The sequence below is a fragment of the Stegodyphus dumicola genome, chromosome 10, assembly GCF_044657685.1.
Source record: "Stegodyphus dumicola isolate Sdum_Otavi_A_Nest chromosome 10, ASM4465768v1".
Taxonomy (NCBI): Eukaryota; Metazoa; Arthropoda; class Arachnida; order Araneae; family Eresidae; genus Stegodyphus; species Stegodyphus dumicola.
Window position 1 is genome coordinate 23,943,990 of NC_140777.1, and position 20,947 is coordinate 23,964,936.

The window sequence follows — 20,947 nt, forward strand, 5'->3', positions numbered from 1 at the left end:
AAGTTTGCTGTTCGTTAAGATTTCAATATTCTACGTTTTACGCTTTCAGCATTGCTACGTCTTTTTCTAATTCATAACACACATTGGTTTGGTTCATTCGATCATGACAAAGCACACGAGATCTATCTGCGTAAAGGGAGAGATGCCTTTGTGAAGGACGTTTCAAAGGAACTCGCTCATATACACGTTACACATGAAGAAAACTACAAAAACTCTCATACAGCCAGCCCGTTCGTGGGATTTGAACCTCTGACTGAATTACGAGTGTTTATACCGCTTGGCCGCTGGTGGCCATCAATATATTTACCCACCCCCATTCTCGTCTTAAAAGCACTTACCTGGCCTTTATTTTTGCAATCATTACTCGTAATCATATACTTCCAATTACAGAAGCGTTTTAAATGACGAAAATATTTAATTTTTGGCAATATCAATTCTGAGGGGGAAAAATGGACATATAACGAAATCTGACTTTTAATGAGGTCTCCCGATTGTTATATTTAGGAAAGTTTTGTACTCGTTATAAAAAAATTAAAATGTGATGTACACACTACATAACTTCCTTGTACGGCCTATTAAATTACACACATTTCTTACTGAACTTACTTAAACTTGTTTCCTCGAATTTCGCTAACCCCAATTAAGATTAGAACTTCTACACCAAAACAAACAATCGCATCCGAGCAAAAAGACACAATTTTCGGTGTGCACAGTTTAAATAACTTCCGCTTCCATTTGCAAAAAGACACTGAAGTTGGGGCACGAGCTGACTTAATTCATTATAGTACTAAGAGTTTCAAATGTAAACAAACAAGCCGTTACCCTAGCGTAACTTTTAAATTCTTGAAAATTCTACAACTATTGTATGCACTGTAAGTAAAGGCATAAACGTTCACCGGAATATAAGAGTAATATAATTAAATCACTTTTGAAGCAAAAAGTGCACAATTTACCAATATATAAAAATGAAAAAAACAGAGCTCACTGCTTTATCTTAAATAACTTTTTTATCTTAAACTTCAATAATTTAAATAAAGGAAAAATTAGGTTAGAAAACTAAAATCCAAACAAATTATGCGCTGTAAACTGCATTAATTCAGTGGCAATATTTATTAAATTCAAAACATAACCTAAGCAAATTCAAACGTGACCGACTATAAAATAACTGCGTGGGAGTGTTTGTCCAAACAACATGCATTTTATTAATAGTCTTGTTAATTTTCAATTGCATCAACATATTGTTAAGACGTACTGTAGTTAAGTCTATTGAACTGTTGTATAAGAAATTTTCAATTACAGTTTGAAAAGATAAATTAAGGCAGCCGCATGGTTGGTAGTTATTCATTGATTTACATCAGTCACATCCTTCTACTTTGTTTTTCCTTTTGTAAACATACTTGTAATGACGAGGTTTTGAGAAAATAGACTAGGTATATTTTAAGAAGTATTTTTGAGAAAATAGACTAGGATTAATTCATTTCTTAAACTCTGTACTTTGAATTAACTTTTGCGCAATGCATTTCAATGTAAAACACAAATGAATCTGTAAACTTGACGATAGGAATAGAATCAATCCGTTATCAAGTAGTTTATTGGCGCAGCGTTTTCCTTTAAAAGCAATTTAGAAATCTTAAATTTTTCTAAATATATCAGGTACACACACAAGGACATGCTCAAAATAACTATTTATTAAACAGATTTCAGCATTTCATTTTTATTCCACTTAATCTGTTTATCTCTAATCAATAGATCGAAATATTTATGTAAATATAAATGAAACATCGCAAACATCCGGTTTGTTTTGAAATTTGATTATAAGAATAGCATGTAACATAAATTTTTATTAATAGCTTACGAACTTTTTTTATTTTAGAAGTTTTAAATATACCGATGTAGAATATATAAACAGCATCCGAAATCTGCTTCCTGAAAATTTCGACGGCTTAAAGCCAATTTCCTAACGACAGTGTCGACATGAATCCGATCCTATTATTGATGGAAAAAGCTTTTTGTTTTCGTCAGAATTTTGAAATCTTATTAAATTATTCTACTCCATACGCTTTTGTAAGCAAGGCAGAGTATTTTTACATTATATATTACAGATATATCTTTTTCTTTACAGATATTACCGATATATCTTCTTCATTATATATTACAGATATACCTTCTTCCAAACTAAAAGTTGTTTATGCTTTTTTTTTTTCGGGATCTTTTATAAAAAGAGCTTATTTTGAAAAAAGGCTAGCCGTCTGTTTTTATTCTTTAAAAATCTCAAGTTTCTTGGCTCGGTATCACAAATCAACGAAAAATTATTGTGCTGAATTATTTCTCAGTGATACCTTTGTTGAAAATAATAATGTAATTAGAAAAAAATGAATTCCATGTTTTTCATTCTATGCATAGCTGTAAACTCTTCTTCTTCCTTATAACTGGCACCCAAATGTGTATTACATATCAATCATAATTTGTCATCAGTAGACTAGTGATGTCATCAATGCTGGTGATCGAAAAGTCGCGCACAACTTTCAAAAATTGGAAAATTTCGAAATTAGATATTAATGGGAAATTTTTGTTTTAAAGGATGGTATGCAAGAAATATAACACTCTGTTGCAAGGAATATAACACTTGGAAATTTCATTTGCAATTTATGCTACTGGCTTTACAAACCACTTGTTTGAAGCAAGATGCAGATGAGTTTTTCCCAAGCAGCATGAAATTTTGTGATTGAGCATTACTTTGCAATGCATAAATTTGGTTCCGATTCCGATGCTATCGTTCTCGCACGCATTGTTGGTGATGGCATAATTTTCTTCTTGGCTTTGGCCATTTTGCCCGAACTCGTTGCCTCTACCGAATATGAATGTTTGTAGTTTCCGAAAACAGGTTACCGGGCGGAAATTCATTATATTGTATGGTTCCTGAAAATGGGAAGTTCTCTTTAGATGCTTCAACAATTTTTCCGTAAGAATGCGCTGCGAAATAATGCCCATAAAAATTCGTTCTATCGTTTTTCGTTTTCAGTTTAATAATGTTTAGTTTCAATAATATTTATCTTTAGTTTAATGTTTATCTCTTGTTATTCTTGCGCTTTTCACAAGAACGCCTCTTTACTCCGAACTACAAACTCTATATAATAAGGCAGAAGTCAAATGCATGCAGATATATTAATTAACAAAGTTAAGAATAAATAAATGTCAAATTGCTATAAAAATAGGTAAAAAAAGTAAATGAATTAGTAAAAAAAAAAAAGAGACAACTCGGTATATGTCTGCTTTGAAATACGTCTTGTTTGGGCGCGAAAAGTTTTGTCAATATACGATATTTATGTGAAATACGGCTCGAGTTCGATGACTCACGACTGCCCGCACTATCTTAGTTTACGTCTTTCGAGACAATGGTTACGACTGGCCATGAACGTCACTAAATCGTCACTAAATCTGTCGCAGTAAATTACCCTCGCTATCACGAGTTTAAGTGATTTTGTATTTTTTGCACGAAAATAATTAGTAAATTCATTTACTCTGAATTTCAAGAAAGTTAATGAGAAGAGTCAAATAACACAGAAAATTGTTAGGATCACCATGGGCATTAACAAAGAGATTGAAACGTATGAAGATGTCATACATTTGTATTTTAGTGTTTAACAATGTTATAAGAATAGGGTGATTTTGTAACAACAGTATATTAATTATTTTCCCTTTATTTCTTACCGGAGAAGTTCGTTTACTATACGTCCGGTTTGGCATACATCCAATGATCTGGAACACATTGATGACATATACCGAGGTACCACAGTACACAGCAGTTCACGTTATATAGAAACCAGTACTCACCAAAATATTACTAAGAGTTTCAACAACATTTATTGCATTTCAAATTAAGAAAAGTAAAATTGTTTTCTTAATATTTTAAAAGGCAGCGCATTTTCTCTATGTTTAATCGAGATCTTTTCCGATTTCTTAAAGCTCGTGTAATTCATGTTCTAGCCGCTGAAGAGTTCTATTTATTTCTTCTTCTGTAGTAATATCATAATAATATTTTTAACAACACGCTGATGTATTTTGAATTTGAATTTCGCCAACTTCTAGAGCTTGCATTTGTACCTATCCGCCTTTATAAAATTCATGCAGATTCCAGGATGCATTTTATTCTCCTTCCGATTTGGAAAGTTGTAGCGAATCTCTGTCCACCCGGTCACGTCCTTCAGAAAATGGGACCATGATTTTATATATTTATTTTCCTCCTTTCTCTCTATCTCGAGTTTCTGAGATTGGATACGTATTTGCAGCCCGGGGAAAGATCAAAATAAAAAGTGGCCAGGAAATGTATGTCTGGAGGTTTATGCGTGTCCTTTTCCTTTGTGCGACGGTCTCGCCGCCCGTTATTGGAAATCTGTGGATCGTGTTATCGGGAAGACAGTTTCAGGCAAGGTATTCGATCCGAGTATGTGTAAGTGTACTGTTTGCTGAAAGTGCAAGGATAAATCAGAAGTATCCATGTTTCGCATTAGGTGAAACTTCGCATATGTAGTCGCTAATTGCTTTTCCAATGCTTCGTCTTTGAATTTCGGAATAGGTGTCTTGGTGTTCTCGGTATATGATAAGTACTGTTACCTATAAAATCGAAGATTGCATAGTTAACCATTGCTATTTAAATGTTATTGGATTAGTAGTATGTAGTGCTTAAATTCTAATTGAACTTTAGTTTTAGAAGACATTTTAATTGTTAGCAAATGGATCAGGAACTTTAAAGTAACTAACTAATTGAAAGCGATGTTATTGTTTTAAAACTAGGTGCTGACTTTTGACGGAAAGAAAGATGTGAATTAAAGGAGACTAATTTAATAGAGACTGGGGGTGGTTTTTAGTAACAAAGAAAGATTTCCGTGCGCATTTAGGAACTGAAAAAGTGTAAACATTATTTTTTGTCACCAGTCATATTTGGTTATCAGCAAATTTATATACGAATATTTTAAATGCAATAGCTCATGTATGTATAAATAATATAATAAATGTAGTGCTCAGTCATAAAAATTAATTCTGTTTGGGTGGAATTCATCGCCATCTTGCTCTAAACAAACGGAATTTGAAGCTAACAACATAAAATGCAACCGAAATTTCGAGTGATATATTACTCTAAAACAGTAGAGAAATATCATCTATTGAAATAATTTACCATTAATGCCTATTCTGCAATTTCCACAAATGTTTTAACTATGGTATGCGCAATTTTTGATTTACCCTGTATATAATATGCACTCCTAAATGGATAGCATATACGCTGCTGTAATAATATTTGTAATGTAATGATTATAATGGTGGTAATAAGAAATAATGTGGTGTGGTAATAAGAAAACAGTGTAATACCGTAGTAATAATAATAATAAGATACCACTACAGAGTGCCCACTAAGTTGCAGAAACTATTTACTTTAATTTAAATTAATAGAAAAAGAAACTCGTGTAAATGTTTAATGCGGAGATGGGAGAAATTAAAAAGTAAATAAAGAATAAATTACATTATAGTTACATTTGCTGAATGTTGCCTCGATTTTCTCACTTAACGGAAGGAATGCTTTTGAAATAAGATGATATGCTAATATTAAAAGTAAAATGAAAGAATTAATGAAAAACAATCAGAATTTGATTCGCTTTTAGTGTGTTCATTCATAAGAGTTAAAAAAACAGACTTCGAAAATCGAACGAGAAAGTTAAGACAAATCTGATGCTTTTCTAAGCTATTGTACGATGAGACTAACAGTTAATTGAAAGATGTTGCAATCGCTAATGCTATGCGGTTTTGGCTACACGAGCGAAAAATACTAGCTCTAGAATTATGAATTTAATTACTTAATTATACTTACGGGTAGAAGTCCGTTTGCTAATATGAAACACCTCCAAATCGGGTGGTTTTGCAACCCGGTGAGTATGGTCGAATCGGTTCTTCATAATCGGTAACCGGCGTATGAAAGGCTTCGTCCGTGAACATTTATATAAAAAGTGTAAAATGCAATTATTCCTTTCATGTTACCGCTTTCTTAACATTTATAAAATTACTTTGGGTATCTTAATAGAATTTTAGATATTATGAAAATAATTTTTTTAAAACGTCTTAGTGTTGTTTTGTGCTTTCTTAATGAAAAGTCAGCTATTACTTTTGATAATTTTGACTTTCTTCAAAAAGTTCTTTTAACATTTTCTTGCGTATTATAAATCAATGGTATATATATTGTATAATAATTTGGCTTACAAATGATGATTGAAACTGTGGTTTGGTACATCACCTTTACTCCTGTCTCTATTTTTCCTAACGACTCGAAATTTTTATTTTAATTCTTTATATTCCGAATTAATTATGTAGAAAACTAAATTCTAATCGGAAAGTAAATCCAGGACCTTCTGTCTTGAGGCGGGCGGTCATATTAGCTGAGCCGTCTGTATCCGATAACAATTTCGGAAGGTTTTTGTTTAACCATGATTTCAATTTTAAACCGCGATTTTTGTTTGAAATTTATTATTATTTATTATTTATTAAAACTGTTATTTGGTTAACTGTGATTCATTTGAATTTAACTGCGATTTTTATCGACCAGGATTTTCATCACCTGGCCTTTTGGGCGTAAAGTGTCTCGAACAAATACCACAGACATGGGTAAACCCACTCATTTATAGGATTGGATTAGAACCGTTCTCTCACTGAATTTAATCCGTTCTTTTTACGTATCACAGCTCACTAACAATAAGGGATCTCGAATAGGGAGTGAATCAGGAGCAGTTAGCGTTTACGAAGCGAAGATCAGAAATAATCGAACGAGCAGTGCGAGTGGAAAAATCTACTCAATCCAACTGCTAACTACCTGAAATGATTTCTTACAATTGTAATTTTAAGATTGCCTAAAACCACCTTTCTACATAACATTGGTATTCTGAAAAATATAAATGTTAAAAAAGTTTGGAGATGATTAAAATTAAGCCCTCTTGAAACATAGAACGAGAAGCATTTCTTTCTTCCTTGAAATGGAAATGGAATCGAACTTTCTTGACACGCTTCCAACAAGACCTTTCGGTCAGAGAATGAAATAAAATAAAATGAAAAAACTGTAGCTTCCTTTTGAGGAATCACTTTTCGCTCGTTAAGTTGAATCGGTTCTTAGAACTGTTCAATAACACATCTCTAATATACTGTAGGCCATGCTTAATTTGATAACGTTTGTTCACGGCTTTTTTGATAATGTTAACCGAATCATTAAGCGAGAATATAAAATTAACCATTAAACACAACCTAACCATTAAGCGAGCAGAAAAAAATACCTTCAAAACAACAATAGATTTTAACTAATTTAAATACAGCAAAAAATATGTAAATAAATATTTTCATAGAAATTTAATTAGGAAAATGAAAAAAAAAATGTTTATTACCTGTTTATATGTTTTCACTACAGTAGTTTGTTTATGAACTGTTCATAATGTGTCTGAAATGACTTGACCGATGCTATATTCATAAACTTAAAACTCGAATGTCATCCTTCATTTACGGAAAGAGAACAAGCAAATGTAAAATTTTTAATTAGGAAAAAACTAATCTAAGTTTGGCGTAGGTGTTTTCAGGAAATTTTCTTTTCTCTTTCCCTCTACTTTTTTAAGAGGGGGGGGGAGAAGGGGGAGAATTCTGCCGAAATTGTTTTGCTCTTGAAGTAGGACTAGTGTCTGATCATTTTCAAAATTAATAAAATGTTTCAAAATCTAAGCCAAACTAAGATTGCTTTTTTGCCTAATTTCAATGGCTGAGTAAAATCGAAACAAACTTTTTGGTAACATGATCTCTTACTTGGCGACAATTTTTCTGATTCTTGGCAATTTATTTTGACTTTATTTGGCGACTTTACATTAAATTATTTTATTATTGACTTATTCTATAATGCTTTGATAATATTAACCGAACTGTTGATCGCAAAAAGCGGTGTATATATTTTCCATAATTTCTTATATAAATGGGGTGGACTTGAACAGTTCGATAATAATATCCGAACGATAACATTAACCGCGATCACATTAAGTTGCGTCTACTATATACACGATAGTGAACGACTTCCGTATTCTCCAGAGTCTGTAATTCAGCCACCATAATGATATAAATCCAGCTGGACTGAAATACCAATTACAAATAATTGTCAGGAACCTGAAAATGAGTCATGCTATTCCATTTTCAGACGAAGAGATTATATAACGACAAGCTAAAATCCTGACTATTCTTACGACTACTAATAAATTAAGTTTATTATAGTCGGTTTACTAGTTTCATATGCGGAATGTCCTTCAATTTGCCATGCTAAATTTAAATCACCTCTGTAGGTGACACGTAGTCATTTCGAGAGTCCCTCAGATAACAGACTAGTTGCTAATTGCCATAAACTGTTGCTTTCCATATCTATATCGAGAGTTGCGCTTCTGGATAACAATCTCTATAGCCATCTTCTGTAATGACTTGAGTTGAAAAGGAGAAGAAAAGTTTAGAACATAATTAGCTAAAACATTATATGATTACGCGTACCCTTGTTTATGACAATATTCCTTGAAAGAAAACTGTTTTCCTTTTGCTCTTTTAAGTGGTTTCCTTTAATATATACTTTCATCATTCAACGCAACATTCTGTTTATTTTGTGAAGTTTAAAAGTTACTTAAAAGCAGCTTTTTATGAAGTAATCCATGCATCTGTGTCCAGAGGAGAGAAGTCATAGAATTTGTGGCTATTTCATTTCTCACGTAAAGACTTTTCTTTCTTGTTCGATTTTGGGCCAAACAAATTTCGTATTCGTTGTAATTCTGCACACGTTTCTGACGTGCAACCATTAACGCTGTTTGATATTCACCAGAACTGGAAGGAATGGGTAAAATTACTTTAAAATTGCGGGAAAGAACTTCGGCGACGAACTACTTTTTTTTTCCTAAACGTTTTGTTAATTTCTACTTTATTTTAGCATTTTGACACAGTGGTTCACTTTAAAGCAAATTGTAGCATTCTCACTCGTTTTTAAGCGAAATCTTAGATTTATTTATTAATATATAAAGAAATACTTTTATCCATTAAAGTTCTTCTTCTTACATAACACATTTCTTTCTTTCCTGTTCCAAGCTGAAATTTTTTTTTGTATATATGTTATGTTGAAATCCAGTAAAAATGTAGAACATAAGACTTACTTTTGAAAATATTCCATTCAAACCTTAAATGTGTAAAAATGTCCTAAATTTAACAACCGGCGGCACTTTTTTTCCCGACTGAAATTGAATAAGACTAGGTTCAAGTCACCGAAAGGAATGTTTTTTAAAACTGTAATAGGATTGAAATTGAAATTCCTCCTCGAGTTTGCTCAAGGCAAAGAAAAATATTCTGCATTCGTTCGTAAAACTTTTGAATGCAGTTTTCGAAAGAAATTGAATGCGTTAACTGCAAATTTAATCGAAGTATTGGAATAACATTAAAAACAATAATGTGCAAAGTATAATCACCATTCTCAAGAATAATGGGGGGGGGAATACAACGGTCTGTGTGACAGTTATAATAAATCAGTTTATTTTTTAAATTTTTCTCTGACTTTAGAATCTATTCGAGAAAACTTAAAGTCACTCAAATCGCTTAAATATTCCATTTAAGAATTATAATTAGAAGAAAACGACACAAAAAATTAATATTAAAGTAAAATCGTAAATTTGCATTTACCCAAAAGAAGTAAGAATAAGACAGATTGAAATGAAATGTATTTACTGGGAGGATACGAATGAAATTTAATAAATGAAGTGCATAATTGAAACCCGCGAGTATTGAAGTTTATTTTGTTAGCATAATTTGTCAAAATATATTTGAGTAACTCCTCATTTTTTTTTTTTTTTTTTTTTTAATTTTTATTTTTTTTTTTCTAAAATCCTTTTAATTTAAGGTAGGTGTAGAGGGGAGCGAATTATTTCAGGATTTATTGTAGATAAACATTAAGCATGGAACGCAAAATATCTCCAAAAAATTATGAATAATGGCTCTTGAAGTTACCACGAGATAATTTTGATGATTTACGTCTTCTGAGATAGCAGTTTCAGCAGTCACATTATTTTACAGTACACGGTTCTGTTAGACATCATTGAAATTAATATTTTCAAAGTTTGAATTAAAACGTTTAATAGTTATTTTCGATTAAATTTTGAAAAAGTATGGATGATGGAAAAAATTTAAAGAAAGGAAAGAGGAAAGCGCGAAAATCCGATTTTTCGAGATTTTAGGCTTTTAATATTCCATCCTTGATAAAAATGTAGAGTTTTTAATTCTTTTAACCGTTTACTTAACGTAGGAGTTTTATATGAAATCTATACGCTTCGTTCGTATACCGGCATTTCCTGCCTCATCAATGGCCGAGTGGTTAAGACCCCTGAACACTGGAAGTTCCACCTAGGTTCGATCCCAAGCAAGATTACCTTAGAAGTTTCCTTAGCTTAGCCAATTTCCTTTAGCAAGTTGCCCACGAAATGTATTCTTCTTCTTCGCAGACAGCTCATGCACGTTTTGCCGTATTTTAATAACCTTCCAGGTTTTTGACAATCCATTTTAGGAAATACACTCATTTGGTTGTTTCCGTTTACTACCTGACTAATAATATTCGAGGAGTAACCCGTTATTGTACTACTACTGTTTCATATTTCGTAAATTAAAAATTTTTCTATCCGTCTTCGTATATAAAATATATTACTTAACCTTAGCATACATTCATAAGTGATGTATTGGCTGAGTATAAAAGTTTGTGAAAAACGTATTTTTATCTTACACTAAACAAATGTTCTTTAAAGCCGAAAGTTTATCGCTTGTAACAGTATAGAAGTGTTATTCATTGAAACGATTTGCCGTTAATGCCCATTATTAAACTCCCGCAGTTTTTGAAAGTTTGATGTGCGTGATTTCTGGACCATACTGCACAACAATGTTATCAAATATCATCCATTATTTTTTTTTTCGTACTTTGAAAGTATCCTCACTGTTCACAACTATTGTCACCGAGAAGGTACAGAGGTTAGCTACGTTGATTACCGTACCGAAGGGCCCGGTTTCGAATCCCGAAAAAGGCATAGATGTTTGTAAGTGTATAGTGTCTGTGCGGCAAGGGAGCATTCATAGTACACGACGAGCCGAAGATTGCTGGTAGGCGAAGAGGGATGAGTGACCCTCGAATTACATCCCGGGGTGTTCTGCCTTGAAATTCTAGCCAGGGTAGAAAATTAGCAATTAGCGAGGCCACTGAATACCTAATATGCCTATTTGGATGCACATATGCCGGCCTTGCTTCAGCTTGTACCTAGATTCACAACTAGCAAACTATTTTCCGTCTTGGATCTATATACGACCGAGAGACTAAGACCGCTTATTATCGTCTATTGTTCTGTTTCCGGGAAGATAGCATGAAATTAGCATAGCATTTCCGAAATGATAGCATGAGGTCTGCGGGACTTTTCTCTGGTACAATGTGAATAGTAGGTAATTTGTTTACCTTGGTTCACTGCGAACGCATTTCTTCTATGGCAGGGAATCCTCATGTGCTTTACCACTGTCATTTAATCACACCTTCACACTTGTGAAAGTACTTTTTTACATCATATCAGGCCCATCAGCGGCAGAAAGATAAAATCGCTGAACTCTGATAACTCGATCCGCGCTCAAATCCAGGCGGACAAGCAATCGAAGTGGATACTAGTCAATTTCCATTGGAAGGCTTTGCAAAAAGGCATCCCCACCCTTAGCGAGATAGCCTTCGCGTGCCTTTGCCTTAATTAATTTTTGCCTTTGCCTTATTAATTTGCCTTTGTGACTCATTTGATATTAAATATATGTTGATTTTACACGATGTAGGGACTAAACATTATGAGCACTGAAATAATCATTTTGAGTCAAGACAATAAATGTTAGTAACTTCATTAAAAGTAACTTAACATGCATGTAATTTTAATATGATTCGGAACGCTTTTAGCAAAGACAGATATTGATATAGAAAGATGATATATATGTGTTTACTCCATATTTTATGGTGATACCTTTTATAAATATCAGAAATGATATGTACAACTAACTGAACATTATGAAATCCATTGACTTATTTGTAATTAACGAGATTACATATATTAATTTTAATGGTATGATGGAAAATAGTTTTTTACTTGAATTTCTGTAAGCTCAGTCTCTCTAGCCTTCAAAATAATGTATATATTTTTAGCTCATAAATGGCTTTGAATTTCTTGCGAAATATCTTCAGAATGATGATTCTGTTTGACTCGAATGCACTAATCAAATTTTTGTATTAATTCTGATACAGAGTTGTATGTGAAATCTATCTTTATGTGTAAAATTAAAAAAAACTCTTTTGGATTACGAATAACTGTTAAAACTTTCATAATTTTAAGAATATGCTTAAATTCTGACTTCTTTCCTTTTCAATAGAATTCATTTAATAAAACAGAAGACTGAAATTTTGAAAACGTTCACATATCTCCTATTCTCTGCTTCGTAATGAACGAGTATTCTTAATATATGAAGAGGTTGTTCATCTTACACAAATGCAATTATTATTTCTTAATTTCAAAAACTGAGGCATTTTAATTAGAACATTCTTGTTATATGAAGAAGTAGTTCATCTTAGACAAATGCAATTATTATTTCTTAATTTCAATGAGTCAGACATTTTAATTAGGACAAGCTTTACACTCATAAACTGAACCTTCAAATTATTCGTAATAAAAGTAATTTTACAGAACTTCTTAATTTACTCTCTTGGTATTTCGTTTTCGAAAGCCCGATAGGATTAATTATTGTTTAAATAATTTTGTTTAATTAAGACTTTATGTAATTGGAAGCATCTTCTGTCTCTAGATGGTAATTATCTTCTAAAATTTGTTACGTATCCTAAAATAAGAAATGGGTTAAAATTAAATAGACAATTTTAGTGCTTGTCATCTTGTCTTTCCGTATTTCTTTACGGATGAGAAACTTGGCAGATAAAATTTTTGAGACTGCCTTTTTATCTGTAAAACCAGAAAAATGTTAGATACCAACATATAAAACATAAGTTCGAATGTAAATTAAAGGAACCCTTTGTTTTTTGCGTGAAACCGCATTCATGATTCTTTTCTAAAAAGAAGATGGAACCGCAAACCGCAAAATAAAATTTATTTCTTTTATTCATAGTATGGCATCATAAAAAAATAAATATATCTTTCTGTACCACCCTTAACCATGAACTGTCATTAGGGTCGTGGAGAATTTCTTATAATTCTGAGGCAGGTAACTGTATGAACATTATAGATCATAAATCTAGTGAATAGTTGATGTATATGTTGAAGCATTGCATTGCCAATTACGATAAAATCGGTTGCTGCTTTCATCAGTGTAGGCTGCATTACGTATTACGGCAAAGGAAGTGAGACCTACCTGTTTTATGTTATCACATACTTTGCCGTAATGATCCTTCTTGTTGTTTTTGTTATGGAAACTAATTCTAGTTCACTTTGCACATGCAGAAAACCGTGAAAAATCACTTGCAGTATGTTCATTCAGTGCACAGGAACAGAACAATGAACTCTGGTTCCTTGACCACTTGGCACTTTAACTACTTGGCATTAGTAAACCCGTATTCATTTCATATTCTCCGGAGGTAGCGATTGCATAATTTTTAATTTTACATTATGATTAGAAGCATAAATGTATTATAACATTGCCATTATGATATTACACACATTAAAATGGGTCTCTACAAGCGCTGTATGCAAAGTAATGGCAACACTTCTTTAGTTCTTAAAAACTATTACCATGTAATACCTCAGTATAATCGCCTTCCGTGTCTACCGCCTTCTGTAAAACTACTGGAAGACGAAGTATAGCGTTAGTATGCCCACTTCAGTTGATATTCTAACAGCGACCACGTGAAGCACAAATAGCCTGCTGTCTGCTCTAATGCTATAATGCAAAGATCAGCAACCTTTGTTTTACTAGGAAGGTATATTTCATATTTCATCGGGCTCCGTGGACCCGGCATGGCGGACACCGTAGTTGCAATAATAATAGAAATAGTTAAATAAAAATAAAAAAAAACAAACATATAATTCTATCAAAACAGACATAACTTGTATTGATTGTAAAATTTGTTATGTCGTATGAATTTTTTTTTTTTTATTTCGAAAGTATTTATAAAAAAATTTACCATGTATTACCATACTATAACATGTTTGTTTATAAATGTTGCTAGAGAAGAAAGAAAAGTGCAAATTGATTTTATTTAGAAGTAAGTTGCTGACTCAAAACAATCTGCTGAAATAAAATTATTTTCTTTCTACCGACCCCTAAAAAGGCCGGTGTTATATATATCTTTTCGTTATTTTAATTTGAAGAAATCATTGCATATTCTGCTTACAAATTCACAAAATATCAAACTTAAGTGTGAACAATAGTTAACGGATGTAAAACATAGCGCGTGGTTGGACACAGTATACGAGGATAATGGAGACAGAAAATAGTTCATTATATGCCGAATCAGATGTTTCTAGTAGTCGAAAAGCGATTCGTCTAGTCATGTAGTGTTATATATATGTCGATAAGACTCAGTTTTTGTCAAAAGTTCAATTATGCAATTCGTACAAGTGTTAAAACAGAGAAAATAAAGTAATAAATTTTGCTAAAACTACGCATTATTATTACTAGTATTTGTTATCCAAATACCTTGCGCCGAAAATATAGATATTTGAACAAAGTGTACTTTAGAATTGCTTTGCTGGCACCGCGTTGCCGACCTCTGCTGTAATGGATACCTAGGAACATTTCTTTCGTTATGGTGTTGGTGTATTTAATTATGGCAAAGCACACTAGGGCTATCTGCCTAAGGGGAGGGATGCCTTCGTGGAGGACTTTCTAAGGGAAACTGGCTCGTATACACGTTACACATGGGGAAAACCACGAAAACACCCACGCAGCCAGCCCGTTCGCGGGATTCGAACCTCGGACCGAACTACCAGTGTTCAGCGACTTTACCGCTCGGCCGCTGGTGGGCTCTTTCGTTATGGGGAAGAGATCTAGTCGCATGACTTATACCGGGTAGCATATTTCATAAGTGCATAGCTGTATCACCACCGAGGAAATGGCTTCTAGAATGGACCAATGGTCATCCAGTAATATTTCTTTCATTTCACATGGCCTTTGCTGTGGTTTAACCAAGATGGTTAAAACATATTTCCACGCAATTTTCTGAACAAAATAATTAAAGCATCGTGGATTTCTTGTAAAAATTTTCAGTGCGAATTTAGATCAAATATAAGCGTAATTATATATGTAAATAGCAGAAGCCTTGGCATTTTTATTGCAGTCCGTCTGAAAAGGATATTCTATTATAATGGCCAATGCACAGTTTTGTTCAAAGTGAAGTTTCCTAATTTGCATTTCTACACGTTTAGTGTGTTAAATTTCGCATTAATAATTGTTCACTCTTAAATGTATTGCCTGCTTAAGAAATACATTTCAAAACAGAATAAATTTATCTTATTCAAAGCGAATACATTTAATTTATTCATATATGACTTTTAATGGTAACGATAGATATAATCAGATCATTTACAATATGTATTTTTAATCTTACACTTTCAAAATAAAAAAAATGCAAGTATCGAGATGAGAAAATATTAGATTCATTATAACGTTTCCAGTTGTTCTCAGCTCAATAAAAAAATTGTGCACTTGAGTTCGAGTTCTATTAATCCACAGATGTTAGTAAATGCATAATATTCGAGGCTAATTGCAGCTTGAGTCATCTTCTCGATATAAAGAACGCTAATACGCCACGAATATTAATACGAATATTATTGCGTTGATAAGTTTAGCGAAAGTGAAATAAACTTATAAAATGAAAGCACTACGAGATTTTCTACTAAAATGATATCAGCATTTATACGCCATGCATTTATATTTGCGAAACAAATGCAAAATAAAACTTAAACAAGAACATGCGCTTATATGCACGGTTTAAAAACTTCATCGTCACAAGAGCAGTAGAAGAAATCCGTTACAGAGCTTGCGTTAATAATCCCGCGTATTGTCATTCAGGATGATGGCATTCGTCACCTGAGACATCAAGGATTGAGGAAAAATCGGTGAAAAATATTGGCGACAAATCACATTATCCTCTATGGAAATGCGTGGTGTTATAATACGAGCACTGTCCTTCTGCGTCGATAACAGCAGAAGGTACTGGAACAACAGCCATACTGGCCGGATATGAGTTCGTGTGACTATGAACTCTTTTCCAAAACGAAAGAACAAGTTTAAATTTTTAACTCAAAGTTTTGGGAAGATTATTTTTATTGCCGGCCAAAAGAAATGCCCATTAAAAGTAAGGGGGAGGGATAGAAAGAGTGAGAAAGAAGTTAGACGAAAAAATAACAGTTGTTGGAATTTCACATGATGAAGATCGTCCATGTCACTTCTTGGCGGTCTTGAAAGTCGCACTTTACATTTCCGAGAAGAATTTTGTCAAATTATACTGATGAAATAAAGCTTTAAGTTCCAGACTGTGTACTTCATTTACTAAATTCCATTTGTAATGTTTTAATAATATATAGGTGTATTCTTAAATTTCTTTTCATAGAGTTTAAGAACAGATTTTTAAATTTTGAAATTCATTTTAATAATTTCTTCTTATTACTATTCATATAAAAGGATTTGAGAAGTTCAATAACTTTAAAGACATTTTTGACGACTTTCATATTGGACAATATTTAGGTTTCGCTTTATATTTTAAATATATGCAAAGACACTTTTCTTTCTCATATTATAGTAATAAAAGAAACAATAATTTGGTAACAGTAGAAGTTTCCGAATAAAATTTTCTCAAAAAATATCTTTTGAAGTACTATATCTCTGAGATATATTTAGCTATATCTAATTTTGTTTTACTTTGTTATGTGTATTAACTGTGTAGAGACATTAGGTTATTTAGAACCGGGAGAGAAGAAAAATGAACAATGCCTCGTCGGGACTCGAACCACGGACCTCTCGAATACGCGCCGAGCGTGCTTACCACTACTCCACGAAGGCATGCTAAGAAGGCGGGAGAAATACCTTATAACTGTATTAAAAATTCACCCTGAAAGTAACCTTTTGAGTAATTTTTGAGTAACTGCTGTATTTTTATGAAAGATTTATGCCTTCTTTCCAGTATTAGAGATATTTTTAATTCTTAATTTTCTAACGATTTGGCAACAAGCTGAAATAGATTAATAAAACTTCAAACGCCGATACACATATATTCTAATTGATCTAAATGTAGCATAAAATATTTATGCATTTTACTTGAAATTTTCGCAAACTGTTGCCAATCCTAACATCTGAACTCCTTGTTTTCATGGAGGGGGTAAAAGGATTTAACATATGCATTGTTTTTATCAACAATTTTAAACATTTAATTATTTTAACCTAATTTATCAGAACAGATCTAGGATTATCGATTTCTTATATTGTAAACGAAGAATTTATTTACATTATGTAATATATATTATTAAAGGTATCAAAAGTATCATTAATAATACTGAATGACCTGCTTATGGAAGCACGGATGGAGAATGTTCTAAAACATTAATTTGATGAGATTTATTTTTCTTCTTCGCTTTTTACTCAACCGCCAATCCAAAAGAGACATCAACCATCAATGCAACCGACACCACGTTTAGAGAGGGGAGGAGACGAGGAAGCTCCTCCACAATTTAGCGGCCGGTACAGCCATAGGCCCCTCTCTTGCCTCATTGCTTCCTCGACTGCACTTCTTACCGATCGAATGGATCTTACCTTCCCCTCCCGTGTGTTCTGAGAATGGACTAGACCCGGCTATTCGCTCGCTATGGCGTATTTCACTTCTTCGGCTTCCATCCCGCCTAAAGATCTCAAAGACTTCTCTGTCCGACTGTCCCGCGATAGAGTACTCTGTTTGGTATCTTGTCTCACGGTCATGATCAAAGTTTCGCTTTGGTAGAAAAGTACTGTGGGGGTACTTCGTCGCCGCTAGCCGTATGAGCACTGATCCGGTATGTTTATGTTTGATTTTTAGGAGGTTAGAATTGGTGCGGCCCACATTTTTTTTTTTTTTTTAATTATTATTCTTCATTCTGGGAAATGTGAGATTATGGGGTATTATGATCTTCACCATACAAAAAAGAACCCTCCCCCCAATCTATGAGTTTATTGTTTGATTGGCGATGAAAGATGCGCAAAAAGATGGCATGGTATTTCATATATCATCTGATCTGTAACAGGAATTATTCTGTATTTAAGTGTAATATATGTCAAATTTAAATAAACAATAAAGGTGTAATATAAATAGAAGGCATTGAAAATTAAATAAAATTACCCTCTGTTAAAATTACCCTGCCTGCTACATAACTTCCAGTAGCAATATAATATCTGTTGTATTTAAAGAACAAAGAAAAATATGAGGTTTATTGGTCTAATTAGAATTATTTTTACTGAAGTAAGAACAGAAGCTATATAATTCTGTTTTTACTTAAAACTGAAGTAAACACAAAATAAGTGGTATTATTAAATTAAACTGGGTTGTTAAATTGTCTTAAAATGACTTAACTATTTGACTATTATGTCTAAATCTAAATAATATTGACGAAAAGTTTAATTAACTATTTGTCTATAAAAATTCTGCTCTTTGCATAAGGAAAGTTTTGATTATTTTTTTATTTAACTAACAATTTTTGGAAAGGGATACGCGGTTATTTATGTGTACATTTTACAAAATGCGAACGAAATCTGAGGTACTCAAAATATGAATAAGTAATGATGGATTTGTTAATGATTCTACTATGATGTGACACATTTAATAACCAAGAAAAAAATTTAGGGGAAATAAATTAACATATAGCGTGCATATATCTGTGAATTAAAACTTAATGCTTTATTTCTGTAAAAGTTTTACTTATAAATAATGAACCTTTCCAGTTTTCAGTAACATAATATCAGTAATATTCATTACGTGATTAAATAATGTATACTGTTCATATTTTCAATAGTACGAAAGAAATATAATACAATTCAAGTAAAAATGTTGACGATTAAATTTTTATTTATTTTCCGAAAATACGCAAAATTTTGTAATAGTACTATTAATTATATATAGGAATAACGCATGGAAGACTTAAAACTGCTCTCAAAGATGTATGGTTCCGTGCATAATATAAAAATTTATATCATCAAAATAGAATAATGCTGAAAACTATATATGAGTATATTTTTTCATGTTTCAAAACATTATAATTATTTATTACTAGATTAACGTTCATTTTTAAGCTGAATGTATGTAAACAATAATAAAAATCCATTTTAAATTAATTTTGCACTGAATTATTAATTACGCATTCTAAAATAATACTTTTAGTTTCAGTTTTAGTGCTGTGAAAACTGTGAGTTTTATTGGACAGAGATAATAATTTTCTGCTGCCTTTTTAGCTAACATTGGCTTAACGTCTTTATTCCTTTAATTGCTTAATAATTATTTTTTAATTGAAATATTTTTATAATTTATGTTTCCTTTATGAAAATGAAACTTAATTTTGTTTAATATGTTTGAGCGTGACGTGTTTTGTATATTTTCCCCACATATTACTTTTTTATAGATATAATCCTCTGATTGATTGAATTCAAAAACTCAATTACATTTCAGTTTTATCGCAGCTATTTTTCGTTTTTCATTCAACAATTATTAATTATTATTCTTTTTATTTCACTCAACATTCAACACTTATTCAGTTAACTTGGTGAAGAAAGAGATGTTATGTTTTTAATATATTTTACTTTCTTTCTGCTAACTGAACTCTAGACAGCATGCACTGTAGCGCTGACATAACTAAGGTATTGAATCAACAAAATTTTCAATCCACTTTCTGGTATAATTTTTATAATATTGACTATTCGTTAACATATTAGCTATTGAACTGGAACTTGCTGCAAAGCAATTCTTCGAGAAATGCCGGAGCCGTCGATCATTTAGACATCTCATTCTTGAGATTATCATATAGAATATATCACAGAGGTATACTGGTAACCCACAAACAGGGGGAAAATAACACATAAGCGAAGTCGTGATCTTTGTCATAGATCTTTTGCAGCCAAACTTCATATGGGAGTTAACAGACACCTTTGATTTCGAATTAGTAGTCAGCCTATGCTAACCACCAGAGCATATACAGGGCTGCGGATTATTCCACTTGTAAATGCAAATCCTAAGCAGAATAATCCGAACATAATAGATGTTAATTATGAGCAAGCGCGTAATAATCCGCATTGGTAACAAGTGAACTTACAACGTTCCCTTATCACAAACCGCGAAATTACACGCTGTCGGCAATGTTCTCTTTTCGTCAAATTTGAAGCATTCCGCGAGCTTCTTGCTGGCAAAGCAAAATCAGTAAGTAACCATTGCCAAATAAGGTTGACAGGTATTTTTAAATTTAAGTTAAAAATTTTGATTATTGCACCTAGTTTCTAAGAAACCGAAAAGAAAATAATAATAAAGAATGAATGCACAAAAATGAAAGATTTGACGTTACTCGGTTTTACGGTCGGTTATTCGGTTATACGAGCCAGCAGTTTATTGAAAGTCTCTGATTAATGAAATTATTAACATATTATTAGAAGCAGCGTATTATTTTTAAACCCATTTACAAATAAGGAACATCGTAGGAAACTGATTTTTAAAGGAGAATCTTATATAAAAGAAACGTTACGTTAGTTTAATTAAATATGACAAAGTACACGAGGGCTGTTTGCCTAAGGAAAAGGATGCAATTGTGTAAGACTTTCTAAGGAAAACTAGTAATATTCACGCTACCAAACGGGAAAAACACGAGAGCCAACCATGCCATCAGCCCGTTCTCTTCCG

General features: G+C 32.4%; 1 protein-coding gene across 3 annotated transcripts in view; it reads left to right on the plus strand.

Moving 5' to 3' along the window:
- The window catches only part of CASK (peripheral plasma membrane protein CASK), a 608,377-nt gene that overhangs the window by 419,349 nt on the left and 168,081 nt on the right, over positions 1-20,947 (plus strand). The window contains exon 1 of one of the 3 annotated variants that reach the window (XM_035373524.2): positions 17,929-18,086. The exons of the other annotated variants lie outside the window; for them this stretch is intronic. Within the exon in view, the coding sequence (XP_035229415.1) occupies positions 18,072-18,086 (15 nt within the window). The 5' untranslated portion in view covers positions 17,929-18,071. Of the gene's footprint in view, positions 1-17,928; positions 18,087-20,947 lie in introns of those variants that run through there. 3 annotated transcript variants of the gene reach the window in all.